This window comes from Rhododendron vialii, chromosome 8a, assembly GCF_030253575.1.
Source record: "Rhododendron vialii isolate Sample 1 chromosome 8a, ASM3025357v1".
In the NCBI taxonomy this organism is placed as follows: Eukaryota; Viridiplantae; Streptophyta; class Magnoliopsida; order Ericales; family Ericaceae; genus Rhododendron; species Rhododendron vialii.
In genome coordinates this window covers 800098-818085 of record NC_080564.1, presented here as the reverse complement: position 1 = coordinate 818085, position 17988 = coordinate 800098, and the positions used below count along the sequence as shown (strand labels likewise).

General features: G+C 39.1%; 2 protein-coding genes and 2 long non-coding RNA genes across 11 annotated transcripts; 1 reads left to right on the top strand and 3 right to left on the bottom strand.

The window, feature by feature from the left end:
• Positions 1-374: 374 nt before the first annotated feature.
• On the bottom strand, positions 375-2297 carry LOC131298163 (alkane hydroxylase MAH1-like). The gene has a single exon (XM_058323486.1). The coding sequence runs from the start codon at positions 2089-2091 to the stop codon at positions 571-573; it is 1521 nt and encodes a 506-aa protein (XP_058179469.1). The 5' UTR covers positions 2092-2297; the 3' UTR covers positions 375-570.
• A 2511-nt stretch (positions 2298-4808) lies between these two features.
• LOC131298161 (uncharacterized protein At5g64816-like) lies at positions 4809-7549 on the bottom strand. Of its 5 annotated transcripts, none has more exons than XM_058323482.1 (2): positions 7343-7549; positions 4809-5426 (listed from the first exon to the last, which is right to left on the bottom strand). In XM_058323482.1, exon 2 carries the CDS (start codon positions 5379-5381, stop codon positions 5001-5003), a length of 381 nt encoding a protein of 126 aa, XP_058179465.1. In that variant the 5' UTR covers positions 5382-5426; positions 7343-7549; the 3' UTR covers positions 4809-5000. The 5 variants fall into 5 exon arrangements, with proteins under 5 accessions (XP_058179465.1, XP_058179464.1, XP_058179466.1 ...); XM_058323481.1 differs by having other exon boundaries at positions 7387-7546; XM_058323483.1 differs by having other exon boundaries at positions 4809-5455; positions 7343-7507.
• A 616-nt stretch (positions 7550-8165) lies between these two features.
• On the top strand, positions 8166-11970 carry LOC131298160 (uncharacterized). The gene is made up of 4 exons (XR_009190466.1): positions 8166-10116; positions 10260-10366; positions 10500-10573; positions 10759-11970. It is a non-coding gene; the product is annotated as an uncharacterized LOC131298160 (long non-coding RNA).
• Positions 11971-13701: 1731 nt separating this feature from the next.
• Positions 13702-17494, bottom strand: LOC131298159 (uncharacterized). 4 transcript variants are annotated; one of them, XR_009190465.1, is made up of 4 exons: positions 17245-17470; positions 15792-17029; positions 15396-15653; positions 13702-14060 (listed from the first exon to the last, which is right to left on the bottom strand). It is a non-coding gene; the product is annotated as an uncharacterized LOC131298159 (long non-coding RNA). The 4 variants fall into 4 exon arrangements; XR_009190464.1 differs by having other exon boundaries at positions 15396-16742; positions 16898-17029; XR_009190463.1 differs by having other exon boundaries at positions 15396-15673; positions 17245-17469.
• Positions 17495-17988: the final 494 nt, after the last annotated feature.

Genomic DNA, 17988 nt, shown 5'->3' with positions numbered 1-17988 from the left:
AAGCCTCACAGGAGTACTTCAATTCCTAAAGGAATCTAAAACCTAGGTCTTCCAGTAAGAATAATGCTACGTACTTGCACAGATTCAGAATGCACGCGATCGATCGAGAACCATCATATTATTTTACGAGACCAATCTGTATCGGACAGTTCCGAACCTGTGGACAAGAATTTGTGCAATAATCATATATACACATGACCAACCGTCCTTCTCCCAATCTCTCACTTATTAACGCGCATCAAATCCATACATGGTTTTTTTTCTCTTACAAATGAAAATTTCATTGCATAAAAGTCAATACAACAAGCACAAAAGGAGAGCAAACCCCTAGAATTACAAAACACCAAACTCCACAACACATGCAGAGAGCCAAGGAAAATAAGGGATCATTTATTAAATTCTCAAACATTCTGAAGGGGGAAAAAAAACAGAGAGACACAGATAAAACACCCTAGTAGTACTGTACTTAAGACCACCTTTTGACCAAAGCTTTGGTTTCCCTTGTGGTGGCACTGTTGTGGTGTCATTTGCCATGTCAAGGGTCCGAGCCGTGGTACCCGCACTCACACCCTAAGACCACCTTTCGGTAACCCTGACCCTTAACCCATGCTTCATATAGAGGATTATAGAAACATTAGGAGCCACAACGTGCCTTTCCACCAATTGAACATGGTAGTTGTGGATTATAGCCGCGGCTACCACCTTCATCTGAGTGAAAGCCACTTCCTTTCCCAGGCAAGTCCTCGGCCCTGCATTGAATGCCAAGAACTTGTATGCTGGCTCGTGCTTGATCGTTCCCCGATCAGAAATCCATCTTTCTGGCCTGAACTCCAAGCAGTCCTCTCCCCATATAAACTTCATCCTCCCCATTGCATAAAGGGAGAACATTACCTTCATCTTCGGATGAACAGGGTGGCCGCTAGGAAGGATATCTGGTTGAAGAGGCTCTTTGTGCTGGAACGGAACCGGTGGATAGAGCCTTAAAGACTCACAAAGTGCACTGTGCAAATAAACTAGCTTGCCCACTTCTTCTGCCTTGAACAGCCTCCATTTGTTGCTTTCCTCTTCTTCCGGTATAACCGATTTGAGTTCTTCTCTGATCTTTGCTTCAACGTCTGGGTGCGTTGAAACTAGCCAGACAAACCATGTGAGAGCTGAACTAGTGGTGTCTCGCCCCGCAATCATAAAATTAAGAACGGTGTCTCGTAAGAACTTATCGTTGCTTTTCAATCCTCCCATCATCTCGTCTTCTTGTAGATATGATGTTAGTAGATCGACACCTTCTTCCTGTTCTTTCAAATCTATACCATTGCTGAGTTCATCTTTCTTCATTGCGATGTATTTAGCTATGACATGGTCTAGAGTCTTGCAAGCCTTGCTCAATTTCTTCTCTTGTCCTATTCCTAGCCACCTTTGGAACTTCCAAATGCTTTGGGGCACTACATGGCGAGTGAATACTGTTTCCTCAGCATCGTCCATGGCCTTCGAGAAAGGAACATCGAGAAGTTCAGATGAGAGGCAGCCAGGGTCATAGCCAGTAACCAATATGCAAGTGGTATCAAAGGTAAACCTTTGGAACACGTCTTGCAAATCAACAACTTGGCCACCTTTGGCCACATGCTCAAGAATTGGGATCAATCCTTTCTCCACCTTATCCTGGCTCGTCTTGACCAAACACCGGTGGAAACGGTGGTGACCAATCTGCAATTGAGCAAGTCTCCTCTGGTTCCGCCACGCATCTCCATCTGAATTGAAGATCCCATCTCCCAAAAAATCAAACATCTTTAGGAACTGAGGACCTTTAGGAAAATTTGAAAAGTTGGCACTCATGATGTAGTGTATGTTGGCCGGATCTGCTGTAGCCAACATGTCCATATTAGAAAACCAAGGGCCTTTCAAGAGGAAAGTACCACCGGTTTGGCCTAGAAGATCGGTGCAACTATCATGAATCCGCCCGACTTTACGAAGAAGAGAGGGCAACATTCCAAGTAGCGGCCAGTTCCATGGAATCCCACGGCGGGTTCCCCAGAAGAGAAGGCAAAGAAAACATAAGACTACTAGCAGGATTTCAGAGTAACATAGAGAAGCCATTTGGGTCGCTCAAGCTAAGAAGTTTACAAGGTTCACTGGTAGCTTTGTACTACTCGTAAGCTATGGTTTTCTGAAAGTAAGACTGAGGCAAGAAATGAGGACTTAAATATATATAGTAAAAGATAAGTACAGATAACTTGTTGGTTGCACCATCAATGCCTCTTTCAACTAAAACAATCTGGTACTACCCAGAAATTAAGGGTCTTAAATAGCAATCTTCACAAAAAATGCCTGTATGTTTTTACCTACCAACTACTGCTTCATTGGTTACATTGTCTCTTTCTCAACCAGAAAAATGAATAGTGCATGTCTGTTGCGCCGCTTGGCTGTATGCACCATCAGTAACTTGTTATTATTAGATTCTATGGACAAAAGTGGAGCTGCAACATTTGTTTGATGCTTAACTTGACTTTTGATTGAATATCTGTAGCAGAAAATCTGGATATATGTTTGATGCTTAACTCGACTTTTGATTGAATTTCTGTATAGGAAAATCTGGATATGTACCTTCTATTACGGTAGCTGGCTATGAACTAATACGATTCTGTCAAATTTTTTGAGTTCAATCGCTTGCTTTAGGTAAGAGTAATGGATCTCCCAAAATTCGAGAATCACACTTGAGTAGCATCTTATGTGTCATCTAACAAGTACTCATATTAGATGGTATCCATATATGTTCACCACAACGTTACTGTCAGTTTTGAGACGCGCCTCTAGTTTACATTTTTCTTTTGTTGTTAAATTATTTTCGTTGTACAAAAGAAATTAAACAACATCACATACAAAAGAAAACATCACACTCACTTATTAGGTTGCTTGTCTATGCGGGATACGATGACACTAGATTGTTTTATATCCAAAGTTACTGTCTCTGTCTTAATTCACTCTTTCGTGCACAATTGTGGCTTGTGATTTGCGCTTTGTGAAAACTCCCATCACGTCGATTAGCTGATCGTACTGAAATGTAGGAGTTTCTTCATGGCATTCCGCAAGTAGTTTATGGATCAGTACTGAGAAACATGCATTTTGCATGGGTTTGTTCCACCAAAGCTCAATTGTGTGAAGACCGGATTCTACCATGATTACTTGTATGAGAATCTGTAACAATGGAGGAGAAAATGGTTACTTTCCCAAGTATCATTTTCTACATACATACACATACACTCTGGCTAAAACTTCTTTTTGATTTCTTTCTTTCCGGCCACGGCTAGTGTTTTTATTTTCCCCCTTGGAAAATAACGACTGTTATGCGGTAGCTTGTTGTCCAAAATTTGTAGTGATGGATACTATATGGATCTGTGATTTTCCAACCATCCATGACACAAGAATACAAGGAGATGGATTCAGTTGGTCGGAGCTGTTAGACTAGCCAATTTAATCTCAAGATCAGAATCCCTAAAATCATGGCTGACTTAATTACTGCAATATCTTTTATTCTGGAACCATGCCTAATAACTGTGGAATCCATTTCCCAGGAATCTGTCCATAATTGTTGTAAATCATCACTTCAATCAAGAGATAGTCTAGTTTGGTTTTGGAAGAAAATCTGACCATAAGCTGTTAGTTAAACATGTTCTGGCGCAATAATCTTTCAATGAACACAGGTCCCGCACATGTGGCATTGTCTACGCACTACTCACAACCATTTACGTTGCGACAAATTTTGCAATAGAAACATTAACAATCTCATTTTAGGTGTTTGGGAGACGAGAAAGGACCCACAATCTGTGGTCGCAATCTTTTATTTGTAAAAAGTACCACATGGCAATGCCACATGGTAGTCCGGAAATATTGAATAATTGGCCCTCATAGAGAGATGAATGAAATACTCTCTCAGTCTCTTTTTAAGTGTCCGGCATCGTAATTTCAACTTATTAACGAGACATTATCATACACCTTTCACATCAACTTTTACCTTCACTGTTTAAAATTACTCTCCACATTTTCACCCATTAACTTTTTACCCCTTGACTTTTAAAAAGGACAAAATGATAATTGTGCAAATTTTTATTCATTAACTTTTCAAAATGAACACTTATTGGGGGACAAATCAAAATGGAATACCGGACTTTTATTTGTTGACTGAGGGAGTAAGATAACAAATGCAACAAGTACTAGCCCTGACAGTCGAACCAAAAAAACCCGCAAGAAGTACTACTGAAACATAAAAACGCAGTAACGGCTGCTTGGTTATTCTAGCTTAATAGCTTATCTACGCATTCTGCCTCTGGATCTTTACTTATTCAAGATTCGCAAGTAGATAACATCTGTGTCTTAGACCCATAAATAAAAGCAAATAATCTAGGATAGCCAAACGAGCCCCAGATTTCATATAGTCAACATCACCGATGACGTAACAAAATATTTCACTGCAGGGCCTTAACATTTGCCCGACAGTACTCCATTAGACAGTAACACTAATCGATACCAAAGAAAAATCATCCAGTTACTTGCTCACCGCTAGCATGTAAAAGAAACAGAAATGCATGACAATGGAAACATGAAAGTGTCTTTGAAAGAGAATGGAGTGTGAATACGAATCGTCCATTCTTTTTCATGGACACTTTCATGTTTCCTTCATCATGTATCCTATCACTCCTATATTTGGAGGTTCAACATTTCAGAATGGGTTTATAACCATCATATCCTAAAATCATGTTGCACGAAACCTTCCCGCAAAAAATCACAAGACAACACTAAGAAAAACGAGGAGGAGAGACTTTTAAGGCATTCACGTTGATAACCAGTATGCTGAAAATTATGTCATACAAACACTACAGTCCCAGTTCGCAAAAAGCGCAAGGAGAAGCAGTTAAGAAATTGACCTTGACATATCCAACCATCCGATAAATACCAACAGCGCATGTTGTACAACACCTACAACTAGAATTGGCAAAGGGGAAAAAACACTAAGAAGAACGAGAAGCAGAGAGTTTTAGGCATTCACTTTGACATCTCTTAAGGCAGACGTCATTCCAATTAGGCACTTGATGCTCATTAACGCATACAGTACGAGCACAGGCATCAGAGCAGGCATCAAGCTCAGAAACTCCACAAACAGTCACACAAGTATCTGCGATAGGGTCCTTGGAGAATGCCCCAACCTTCTTAAGCATTCTCTTTGATGTGCAGACCCTCTCACATACAAAGATATCATCAGAAGTCTTCTCTCTTCCACGGGCACCAACTATTCTCTGTTCTTCTGAACGCCTTTTCTTGACTAAAAAAGCTTTCCCAGCAACAATAGCCGGAATTGCAGCCCCCAACAAGGACCACCATACTTCAACCATTTTTGTTTCACTTAGATGCTCTCTCTCTCTCTCTTTCTTCTGCACCTTAATTTAGGAGGACCAAAATTACGCTCCTTCATGACATTTCAAGAACTTAAAATCAACCATTCAGCATAAGTAAACAACACAGAGCCAAGAATTAGTGAGACATGACATACAAGGTGTACCAAAACATGACAACAGAATGGTATTTGTGACACGAAACTCGCACAAATAGTATAGAATGGTCAAGGAGTTATACAGAGAAAGGAATCACAAGTTATCCAACTAGAATGCTTAGCGTCGTGAGTGATGCATAAACGGTATAGCTGGATAATATGCACTCAAATTCTTTGGAAAGTAAGGTAGCAAGCAGCCCTAGTTCAGGAGAACTGTCATTCTACAAGGCCCCCCTTTGATCTACATATTAACTTCTATTTTACAAATGTCTTGGAATAAGTACAAGACCATGTAACAGTCGGTTAAAAAGTAAACTAATTCATATTGGCATCTGTAAGAAAAGTGCATTCCTTCAAAACAGTGAAAAATAACTTAGTTAGATATGGTCTCCAGAGTCCCGTACACCAATTTAAGAAGGCTGGAATAGATGACACAGGACACATGAACAACAAAACTTAGTAACATAATAAATTCCTAAAATGCAGGCCAATGACAGTATTTGTTTTCAATGCACCATGTAAGGCCTACATACATACAGAGCGATAATGATTTCTCTCACTTCCCAAACCAACTCCAAGGATAAAACCTTCACTTTGTGGGAATGAACTTAAGTACAGTCAATCTTCTCAAGAAATTTTATGTTCTGTCTGGAAATTGAAGAAAATGGGGGAAAAGAAAATAGGAGGAAAATGAAAGGGAAATTGTACTATGCATAATTCTAGATATTTCATTTTTCTCTCCTCTTTCTCTCCAAACAAAACAATGGGGGAGAGGAATTTTTAATGTTTCCTTCCTTTCGCTTCTTTTCCACAAGTTCCAAACAAAGCGTTATAGAAACCCTTAATTTTTCTGAACCGGTGTCATTTTGTGTACTTCTATGAAAGCCATTTCACAATGTCAAACGTTGGTCTGTTGTATTAAACATGTCTGATAGACAGAATAACTCCTTAATACTCAGAAGTCCATGCTTCTTAGGCTGGAGCTACCTCAAGCAGCACATTGTAGCATCTAGCAATAACTGTGTTTAATTCAACAAGCTTACAACCACAAAATGTGCCCCAATGACTAAACTCATCTCTTAAGGTGACAACATTTTCAATCAAATCACTTAAGCACAAGTAGAAATTTGGACTGCATTCCACCATTATAAAGTGCCTTTGAGTCTTTGACAACAGTACATAAGCTTTTTCTTTAAGCACGCAACAACATTTCCGCTGTATTTGCTCTTGGAATTGTGGAGGAGCGAGGGCAAAGAAAAAGCAGGGGATTCTACTTCTCTCATAGGAAACCATAAAGTAGAAGGCTAGAAGCCCCTTCCTTTCTCTTTTCCCAGAATAAACAACTCCACATTTTCGAAATTGAAATGCAACCTTCCTATTTCCATGACCATTCTGAAATCTATTGCCCACAAAATAACTTGTGGACAGGTATGCTTCTCGGTATTAACTCCACTGCTCGAAAATCCTGGCTCCGCCCCTGCTTGTAGATCAACCTTTTTTATGGTTCTCCATCAAGTTTAATTTTGAACTCTACATATCCAAGGATCAAAACCAAAACCTAGATTACAAGCCCTATAGGTAACCCAATACAATTGAACCCTTTTTCATGGATGAATCATGAAATGATTAAACGCAAAATTACACCCTGTACCGAAAAAAAATCTTGCCTTTTATCGATAATACGACGGTAGCACACAGTTCAAATGACGGAACTATGGTTGTGGGATCTATCAAACACAACCAAAGAACATAACTATCAAGAAAAGAGCATAGAGTAAGATAAACCTTCGGAGAAGAGATTACCAGTTGCTTGAAACCTGAGAATAAACCTTCGGAGAAAAGATTACCAGTTGCTTGAAACCTGAGAATCGCCGCCGATGAGGTGAGGCAAGGCAAGGGGGATGAGCAGAGTATACGACGGCGTTCGCAGATAGACAGGGCTTCGGAGAAGAGAAAAATAAAAGTGCCGAGCTATTTGCAACCTTTGGGAGAGAGCCCAAATTGAGGCAAAATATAAATTATGTGGTTAAAAATGATACAATTAATATTAGAGAGAGGAAATCGAGATTTCAAGAAAACTAGAGGGATTTTTCCTAAAATTGATTAAAAAAAAGTTGAGGGTGTGTCGGGACAATTTTCAGTTCAGTCGAGCTTTTGAATTCAATACAAAGTCGTGTTTGATAAACGCGAGGTTTTTAAAACGACGCCGCCCTGGTTTCATCAATACTTCGCACGTTGAACATGAGGATTATATTAGAACGACGTCGGCCGGATTCATGAAGACTTCGCAGGTTTCACATGAGAAGTCCAAAACTACGTAATTACTGAATTGTGAACTGAATGCGGTTTATTTTTATGATCGAAATTATTCAAGTCGTAGATATTGAGAATATATACCATGTCGAATATCATATTAATCAAGTGCTGATTCGTTTATGATCGGATATGAATTTTGTGAATTTATTCAGGAAAAAATATTGATGCCCACACTGGATCAAATCCAATACATGGAGGTCTATTGAAACTTTCTAATTGGTAAATTTTGAACTCAATACGGTTGTTTTTATGATCTAAATTGTTCAAGTTGTCGACATTGCGAAGAATATATGCCATGATAAAGAATTTATTAATCGAATTTGGATTAGTTCATGATCGGAGATGATTTGTGTGAGTTTATTCGGAAGAAAATATTGATGGTCACACTAGATCATACCCATTTTTGGTAAACTATTATTATAAGTCTCCTCACGACCCCGAATCCTTCCACTGCTACAAAGACTTGGACAACCGGCCATCCTCCTGCTGCCGCCGCTACCGTCACCTCCACGCTTTGTCGACAGGGTTTGACTATACAGGTACTGTGGATGTCAAATTATGCAGTTCCAGTCATTTGGTCTTTGCCTGAATTTTCTCCTATCTACATTTGAAACTGAGCAATTTTTCTTTTAGTTGTGTTGCTCGCTTGTGGAAAGTTTGTACTTGAACTCCAAGGGGTTGGCCAATTGGTCTTGGCCTGGAAAACTTAGGGGTTTGCTTGCTCTCTCCTATGGTCTCAAGTAGTTCAATTCCCACGCGTAAGCATATGAAACGAACAAAGGGCTGAATAGTGTTCTCAAGTCATTGTTGGTAGAATAGAAAGGCTCCCCATGTCTGCTAGAATGGTGTTCTAATTGTTGGGTTTTGTTACAGAAATTGAAGAAATTGGTATGCAACATACATATGGGATAGCAAAAACTCAAATAGTTGCTAAGTTGGTGCTTCAGCTTTCTGTTTAAACAAATCGGAGGATAATTTAGACATTTTACTGGAGCCTTTCTGGAACTTCATTTTGCTTGGTAGTTGGTACCCTTCTAGATGACTGTTTCATTAGTGTTAAAAGCCCATCTTCAATAATAGGGATACGGGATTTTTATTTCTTCCCTCTCTAAACTACTAGCAGGTGAATCCTTTCACTTGCTCAAGTTACTTACTCATATAGGTTTCAGGAGGTTTTTCCATACATATGACTTACACGTAAATGAGCAAATGGTATGATAAACTTTTGGAATGGCCACAATTAGCGCTCTATACAATCAACAGTGGTTGCTTATGGGAGTGGTTGGTCTTCGTTATATTGGTTGAATGAGTTTATGAAGTGTGAACATGTGATGTCAGTTAAAAAAAAAACAACCTTGGGAGGTTTGTGATGTCAGTTACATGACTTTCCCTTCTCCACAACAGGGACACCTAGAAAAACAACCCTGCAAAATTGCATAACATAATGGTTAACTTTTATTACAGGAGCCATGGATTCTATACCACTTAAACATCAATTGTATGCTGAAATCCCTACATAATGACTGAGTAGTATTATTAATTGCAATTGATAACAAATCTAATTATTACTTGGAAAGGAGAGAGATGTACTTGTTGAGAGTGAGAGAAGTGGGCGTTGAGGGACGGCGGCGGGAGTAAGAGGATAGAGAAAGGTGGGGTTAGGTTCTTCAGGTTGACAAGCGGCGTTGAGGAGCCTCGTGTCTTCAAGATGAAAGGTTTAAACTTTTCCGTGCCTTCAAGATGCGATTGGCTTCATGGAATGGCGCTGTCTTACATACCTCAGACCTCGCGAGGTTGTATTTTTGTTTTGGAACTGACATCGCATGTTCAAGGTGCGATGTCTTGTTCGCACAAAACAGACATCTCTTCTCGACGATTAATTGGCTATTATTGAATTTATTTTATAATTTGGATGGTTTACATTATAGATAGATATCATTATAAACAATAACCGTACCAAAAACCATGCTAATAGAATATCGGTCCTGCAAACTTCCTCCTACCAATAATTCCAAACAAATTTGGATAGCGATACATATCTCAAGAATATTAATACACTTTCACAAATTCGGTTCATGTTTTCTGCTTTTTCCATTTCATTTGGTTTTAAAGGCAGGAAATGATTTTTCCCTTGCATTTCAGCTGAGAATAGGCAAAGGCATATCTTATGCAGCAGTTGATACTCATGCGGTTAAGAGTGGCAGACGGACATTGGCTGCTATGTTCATTTCATTGAACATGAACCACATTCTTCCCAGCAGGTTCTTCATTCTTGCTTTCTAATTTTCTCTTTTACCTTCTCTTTTTATAGTCGGTTTCCATTTCGTGTTGGTAGATTAACTTATAACTGCAGTCGTTTTCCAGAGAAGTTAGTTACAGTCTTGATTTTGATCCTTGTCTCCAGTTTCCTCTACTGTTAAGCATTGGAGAAGAAGATAATGCTCTGACAAAGCAACTGAAAGTGGTGACACTGACCTTGTTTATCTTGTTCTGTTTCATATATGGCAGAAGGTATCACTTGATTTTTTTTAAAGAAATGTTTATGTTTCGACATACATTGATACATCAAATCAATTAGCATTAGCAGTGTGCAAACATATTTTCCTGGGGGTTGATTTATTTCCTCTACATTCGTTGACCGCAGAGGCCAGCTTTGGAGTTATTTGAAACGATACAGGCTAGACCACTAGCACACGACTTGTTTATATGTTATGCATGGTAGGTGTTTACTAGTTGTTTGGATTGAATTCTTAAGAAAATTAATTCAATCAGCTAATTTCTGTGACTTTCCACCTATTGACCTCGCCACCTTGTCAACCAAGCTATGTATGTTATTGTTAAGTGTTGATGTGGTCTTCTCCATGTTAAGAATTGCCTTAACCCTTTCATGTTTGTACATGCAGGGGCCCGCTGTAAGTCCAGTTTTTTGCAAACGTGATGGGAGAGTAGCAGCCGATTACTATGCGATAGTCATAGCCAGTCGATACAACAACTGATAGTGGTACTATAATATTCTTTCTTTACTATGCCATGGCCGTATGTCTATCCCAAACTTGTGGGACCAACTCTGGGTTACGACTTTCCGTCTTCAGTGATTTATTACATGAAGTTTCCTAGGGCACCTCCCAGCAGCTTCGATAACCTTCCACACAAATGCAAGTTTGAGTCTCCTCAACCCCTTGTAGAATGAGTGACATAAAAGTTTTCTGGATCAATGAAGACTCAAAAAATATGATTTTGGAATTTCTGGCTCAGTAGGCCTGCAGTTTCACTGATTCCGAGATTTCTTTTTTGGTCAAAATTTGATTCGGAGCTTGTTAGATGATTTTCCAACAAAAAACATGATTCGGTCAAAAATGCCTAGAAAATGATTAGTTTTGGTTGAACTAATAGTTTAATAGTTATGTGATGTTTTGGGAGGAAGCTATGGTACACAGAGTATACCGTATGCCTAAATTATGACAATTTGTGATTTTCATTATGCCAATTTTTGGTTTTCTAATGCATATTTATGATTCTAGTTACGACTTGTACATTAAAATTTACCTGTTGAACAGGTCATTAGCAGGTTACTCATAATTAAAAAATATTGTTATTATGTAACCATAATTATTCGTACCGAAATCCATAATACTTGTACCCTAACCAAATATATGCGTACAATATATACTTGTACCGTTCCATTCATTTGGATGTAAGGGTAGATTTCAGGATTGCAGCTTCATGCCTTCATCTTCTTAGCTTTTCCGTTTTCCCTTTATCGTCGTGAAAATTTGTTCTGGAACTCATTGCTTGACTATTTTGAAATGCAGATTGGTGGCAGTGTAGTTCAAAACTTGGCATGTAGTAGTATTTTGGGAATGCTGTGGGTGGTTTTTCTAGCATTAGTGTGTCGAAAGAACTCCTGGAGCTTGTCTTAGAAGAGAATTCACCTCAAGAAGTTGTACAATTGCATGTATCGGCGTAGTGTGTTCTTATGTCCTAAATTGACCTCTATAATACTTGCTTTGAATTTTTTCTAGTTTAAATCTCTGAGCATTTTCCCCTCCTTCATGGGCTCTCTCCTGTTGTAATCTTACCAAATTATTCTGAAATAAGTTGTCACATATTGGACCTCTCCCTCTCTCTCCCTCTCTCTCTCTCTCGGAGTGCAACTTCGCAAGTATCACACCCCTGCCCCTCTTTTTGTTTCTCGTTTATCCTTCTCCTCCTCAGTCCTCATGGCTATCCCCTCCATGGCAGTGGATGGGATATAGTATCATATAAAGGAAGAAGATAAGAGGAGGGAGGGATAGAAAGCACAGAGTAGCATGTGAAGTGAGAAGGTGGTGAACAAGTTGGTGGTATTTTGCAAGGACCTGAATGGAACAAATGAAGCGTAGTTGAGTGATTTGGGCATAGATAATCAAGTACACTGCAAACTACACAAGCTTCTTAATGAACACAATAAAAACAGTAATCAAGTAGCGACTCAAGAATATGTTGTTGCTTCCGAGGAACAAACTTTCATGAAATATAATCAACCTATCTGTTTCAAGGACAAACTTTTCTTCTAGACACTGAAAAGAGAGGTTCAAAATCCAGTCAGGACATTCTGCTATCAGTAAAGTGTCAGCTCATCGCTTCTCTCCAGCTACACTACGTCCGCTCATATCTCCAATAACAAAATAGAGTCACCTGAATTTGATCTTCTACACACCTGAAGCCCTGTGTGACTCAAAATCAGTGTTCCAAGTATTGAAGAGTATTGGCCGATACACCGCCATAAAACAATTTTGGACCTCCAATACTGAAATTTATAGGACACCAGCCGATGCTGTGCTATACCGGCTGATGCATGGCCGTATGAGCAATATAGATACGTATCCTCAATACCTCATGCAAAAAAGATGCTGAAACTCTTGCCGTCCTAGCTACAAAAACAAGAGAATGGCCCATATCCAAAGTTTCATCACTTTCGACACACGATGTTTAACAGGGACGATGAAGCATATCTAAGGAGAAATGCCACACTTTTTGTCTAGGCGTAGCATTTCTCATTGGATTTCTCCATTCCTGCTCAACTTCGCACATACAACCAGTAGAGAAAGATCCCAAATGATGGTACTGCTCCTCCTAAGACCCCAAATGATGTAAAGGCTCTCATATACATTTTGAAATTCCTTTTCATGCACATACAACCAGTAGAGAAATACAATTTCTAACGTGGAAATGCAGCACCACAATGCAGAAAAAGATCAACTGGTTCACAAACATGTTAAAACCACACTTAAGTGCTTTAAAAGATATAGCAATTAAAACCATCTCCATTCACACGGCCAAATTAGGGCTTTTACACTTCGAAATTTGCATATACATAAGCTTATCCGAACAGTCAGTATACTCCATAGAAGTAAGAACTGAAAAATGATAGTAAGAACTCAATGATGCCTCAGCTTATTTCTATGAGTATTCTGGTCTCAAGCCTAATTAGGACAAGAGTACCATATTCTTTGCTGGAGTTTCCCCTGCTCACATGGTAAGGTTACATGATATTCTGCCCATATCAGGATTCAACTTTTAGTTCCAATGTCAAACATTGCCGTGTATAGTGAATTTTACAATGGTAGTGAGTTAATCCCCAACTCGGTCACCACCTTCTCACTCCACCCCTATGTGCTCTCTATCCTTCCCTCCCACCCTCTTCTTCTATCTTTCCTTTCTATCCGATCCACCACCATGGAGGGGATAGCCGGAAGGGCTGAGGAGGGAAGAGGGTTTGACAGAGAAGGAGGAGGAAAAAGGAGAAACATGAAGAGAGGTAGTGCTGTTATACTTGCACAGTTTCACACACACACAGAGTCCAATTTATGAAAAATTATTTCAGAATAAAGTGATAAGATTACAACAGGAGAAGCCCCATGAGGGGCAGGGACAATGCTCAGAGATTTGAACCAGGAAAAATTGAAAGCAAGTACTATGGAGGTCAATTTAGAAAATAACAATACACTAAATAGATTTAAGGCACAACTTCTTGAGTTGAATTCTCTTCTAACAGAAGCACCAGGAGTTCTTCGACACGCTAATGCGATAGAATGCAAAAACGGCCCAATGCATTCCCAAAAAACTACTACATGACAAGTTTTGAAAGGAGTTCACGCCATCGAGGGGGTTCTTCATAAAAAATGTAGGTCAGAGGAGAAAAACGAACTTCACTGCCTCCAATCTACATTACAAAATAGTTGAGAAGATGAAGCAGCAGTCATCAAAATGTACACTTGGATTCGAAAGGAGGGAGCAGTAATTTCTTATAATCAAGAATCAGAAATAGTAATCGAAAAACTACATAGAACTAATAACAATCAGTTCAGCCAAAACTAATCTTTTTCCACTTTCCAGGCATTTTTTGCCTGATTCATGTTTTTTTGTTGGAAAAGCAGTGACAAGCTGAGAATCAGTGAAACAGTAGGCCCACTGAGCCAAAATATCTTTAGTGATTTTAAAATCACATTTTTGAGTCTTCATCGACCCAGAAAAATCTGATGCCCTTCATTTTTCAAGGGTTGAGGAGACTCAAACTTGCATTTTTGTGTAAAATGTTATTGAAGCTGCGGAGATGGGCACTAGGGGACTTCACGTAATACTACATCACTTGAACCAGGATTTGATCCCACAAGTCTGAGCTAGACACATGACTATTGCATAGTAAAGAGAGAAAATTATCTCACCGCTCACAGTTGTTCGACAGACTTATAAAGCAGATTTTTGGTATGCATTGCATAGTAATCTGCTGCTACTTTCCCATCACGTTTGCAAGAAACCTGACTTACAGTGGGTCCCGGCATATATAAACATGAAAGGGTTAAAAAGGAGAAGACCTACATCAACACTTAACAATAACGTATATAGCTTGGTTGAGAAAGCCAAAAGGCTTAAAGTCCCTATTATTAGTTGCTTGAATTCATTTTCTTAGGAATTCAATCCAACTAACCAGTCTCAAAGAAATATCCATCACTTCAGTTGTAGCCTCCCTCACCTCACTCCAAAATTATAAGGGAAACTCAAAAATAATTCCATCCAAGTACAGGGTTTTGTTCCTGACATGACGTTATTGGGCTGAAAACTCTTCCTCTTATGTGATTGACAAGATCATCAAGTGAAGTATTCAAGAACCTACATTTCAAAAATGTTTGCCTGTCTCTTCTGGCAGCGTTTCTAACACATGGAGCTTAAAATAATCTCATGTACTAATAAGAAATAAACACGATAGAAATCACCAATTTCCTTCAGTGACCCCAAGTGATTGGGACATAAGGCTCGGTTTGGTTTGGACCCCATTTCATCCCATTCAAATGCATCAAAAGTGTACAGGTCCATTCAATTCAAGGGGTCATCCAAACACCCTACCTAATTTTTAACTTTGTTATCCAACAAGCAGTGTTGGTCCACTAGCTAATCTCCAAACAGCTTAAACAGGGAGAGAGATCCACCAGCTAATCTCCAAACCGCTTAAACAGAGAGAGAGAGAGAGAGAGAGAGAGAGAGAGAGAGAGAGATTCACATGCAAGCCTGACGATGATGTTTGGCTCAGTACTCACTTGGGTCACCTCCTCCACACTGGTTCCCGGTTCCCCACATGTTTGCAGTAACCTAAAATGAATAAGTGAGACAATAAAGAAAGGAAGCTGCAACCATAACATAAGAATCAAATTCTGCAAACTGTAAACTGGCCAGCTGCCCTCAAATGTGCCTCCAATCTTTCAAGCATTTCATGTGGGATGTGATCTCTAATACACCTTTGTGTTGGGTTAAGGACTTCCTGCTAGCAACAAGGACAACCTGAAGACAAGGTAAGAAAACATACAGACAATTTCAACTTGATAGAACAAAGACCCTCTTTTGTATAAATTCTCAAGGATTGGTTTTACATGCTTGGTTTAGTCAAAAGAGAGTTCACCTGACTTTCCAATATTACTCCACATTCAATTCTTTTAAATCGTTCTCTCGCAATGTGGTTTCGCAACTAACAAGGTCCATGATAGCGTCAGCAATGCCCATCTAGATTAAGAAGAAATGAGATAACTTGGAAACAAACACGAAGTTCCTCACACGTAGCTCAAAAGTCATTTTTTATTTTCTCCAGCATATCTTCTCTCCCTTTTCTTAATCTTCCTCCATGTAATATCATGTGCAACAATTAATCCACAGACTCCACACACACAAGTGCACACGCTCACATTTACTGTGCTGATATTCAAGGCCAAGAATGTCAAGCACAAAACGACAATAGAGTACCAGAGCAAGTGTCCGTGTGCACTTCTGTGTCTCACTAGCATTTTTGCATGATGGGCTAATATGTTCCTCATCCTTGTACCATTGTTCTCCCGACTATATTGGGAGGAGCAACCTATCTTCGGCAAGACAAAGTCAATACTAAATCTAAAAGATCACTAAAAGCACCTGGTTTCGTTTAATCTTTCAAATAGCACATAAGTTGGGCTAATTTTCCTACGTATATAAAATAAATAAATTTAGTTTGTCTAGGCTTTTGATTGTAGAGTTGGAGTCGACGTGAGATTCAATACTTCACCACAAATATACCTGAAAAGAAACTAAAAGGGAAAAAAGGAAAAGGAGATTGGAAGAATCACTCTCTTCAACTCCCTGGGATTTTATTGACAATTGTCGTCAGTATTACCACCAGTCCCTTCGCTAGAACTAATTAACTCTCCTGCCATGACTTCTACAAAAGCAGGACTCAACAAAGAAAGAGATTTTATTAATCAGTTGATGAATAAAGAATTACAAGGATTAAAAGGATAAAGGACAAAGTGGCATCACAACCAAGAACAAAAAGCCCAACTAGGTTGGCACCTTCGCCCCGGACAATAATATGCCATCCAATGACCTAGAAAGGAGAAAAATACAAGGTTGTGGAAAGAATGGTACAAGCTGACAAACAAAAACAACCAGCAAAGTTGTAGGCAGCAGAAGCAAAAAGTTTCAAAGAGAGCACGACTTCAACAGCAGTTACAGGAACCACCCCAGCATAGGCACCATTACCTCAACTGAAACTCATACTCCAAGGACCAAAATTCAGAAACTTCCCCAAAATCTGATTTCATCATTCAAATCTCAAGCTGCAACATCAGCAAGACAGCATCACCATCATCTTCAGCTCCAAAACTGCAGAAACTGAAACCAAAACGAACCCAAATTAAATTCAAGTGAAGAAAACTATAATAGAAGACAACCGAGGTTCTTCATGTATTAACTGATTGAACTCATCGCATGGCCTATCAACAGGAAATTATTCCAAACATAAAATTTAAACAGGCAATGGAGCAGAATTTCATGATCCAAAGAAAATCAACATCAGCTGAGTGACTGGTTTTGAGTTAGGGATGAACCTGAAAGATTGGAAGAGACGAAGTCCCATGAATTCCTTCCTCAGCTGTAGAAAGCGTGACGACGATTGAGTGAATTTATTCCGTAATGATACAGTACTAATGAGCTTGATCCAGCGTAGCCAACTCTATTTTCTTAAAATGAAACTCACTTTGATCCAGCCCGATTATGTATTATTCGGCATTCGATTAATATGATCTTCAACATTGATTATCTTCTTGACAAGTTCTACTAGTTGAACATTTTCGATCAAGAAATAAATCCAAAATAAGTTCGTAATTTACCAGACGAGTTCTACTAGTTGAACAGTTTTATCAAGTGCGACCAGCTCTATTTTCAGAAAATAAAATTCACTCTTTTCACCTTCGATTATATATTAATATCAATTTTATTCACATCATATTCAACAATTTCTAACTTATTAACAAGATCTACAACTTGAACATATTAGATCAAGAAACAAACCCAAATTGAGTTCACAATTTACCAAGTAGATGTCGAAGTTCCTGTAATGGAAGCTTTCGAATTTTGCGACGTCATTTTAATGGACTTCTCAGTTTCAAGGTGCGAAGTCCTAATTTAATCAACCGACGTCGTTCTGGTGAACCTCCATCGTTCAAGATGCGAGGTACTTATCAAGAGAACCCGGTTTCTATCTCTCTGTGTAGATGAAGAAGAATTTGAGAAGAAAATGGAGTTTGCGAAGAAATGGGAGGGGAATTTTATTGGGAGGAAGCTATGGTACA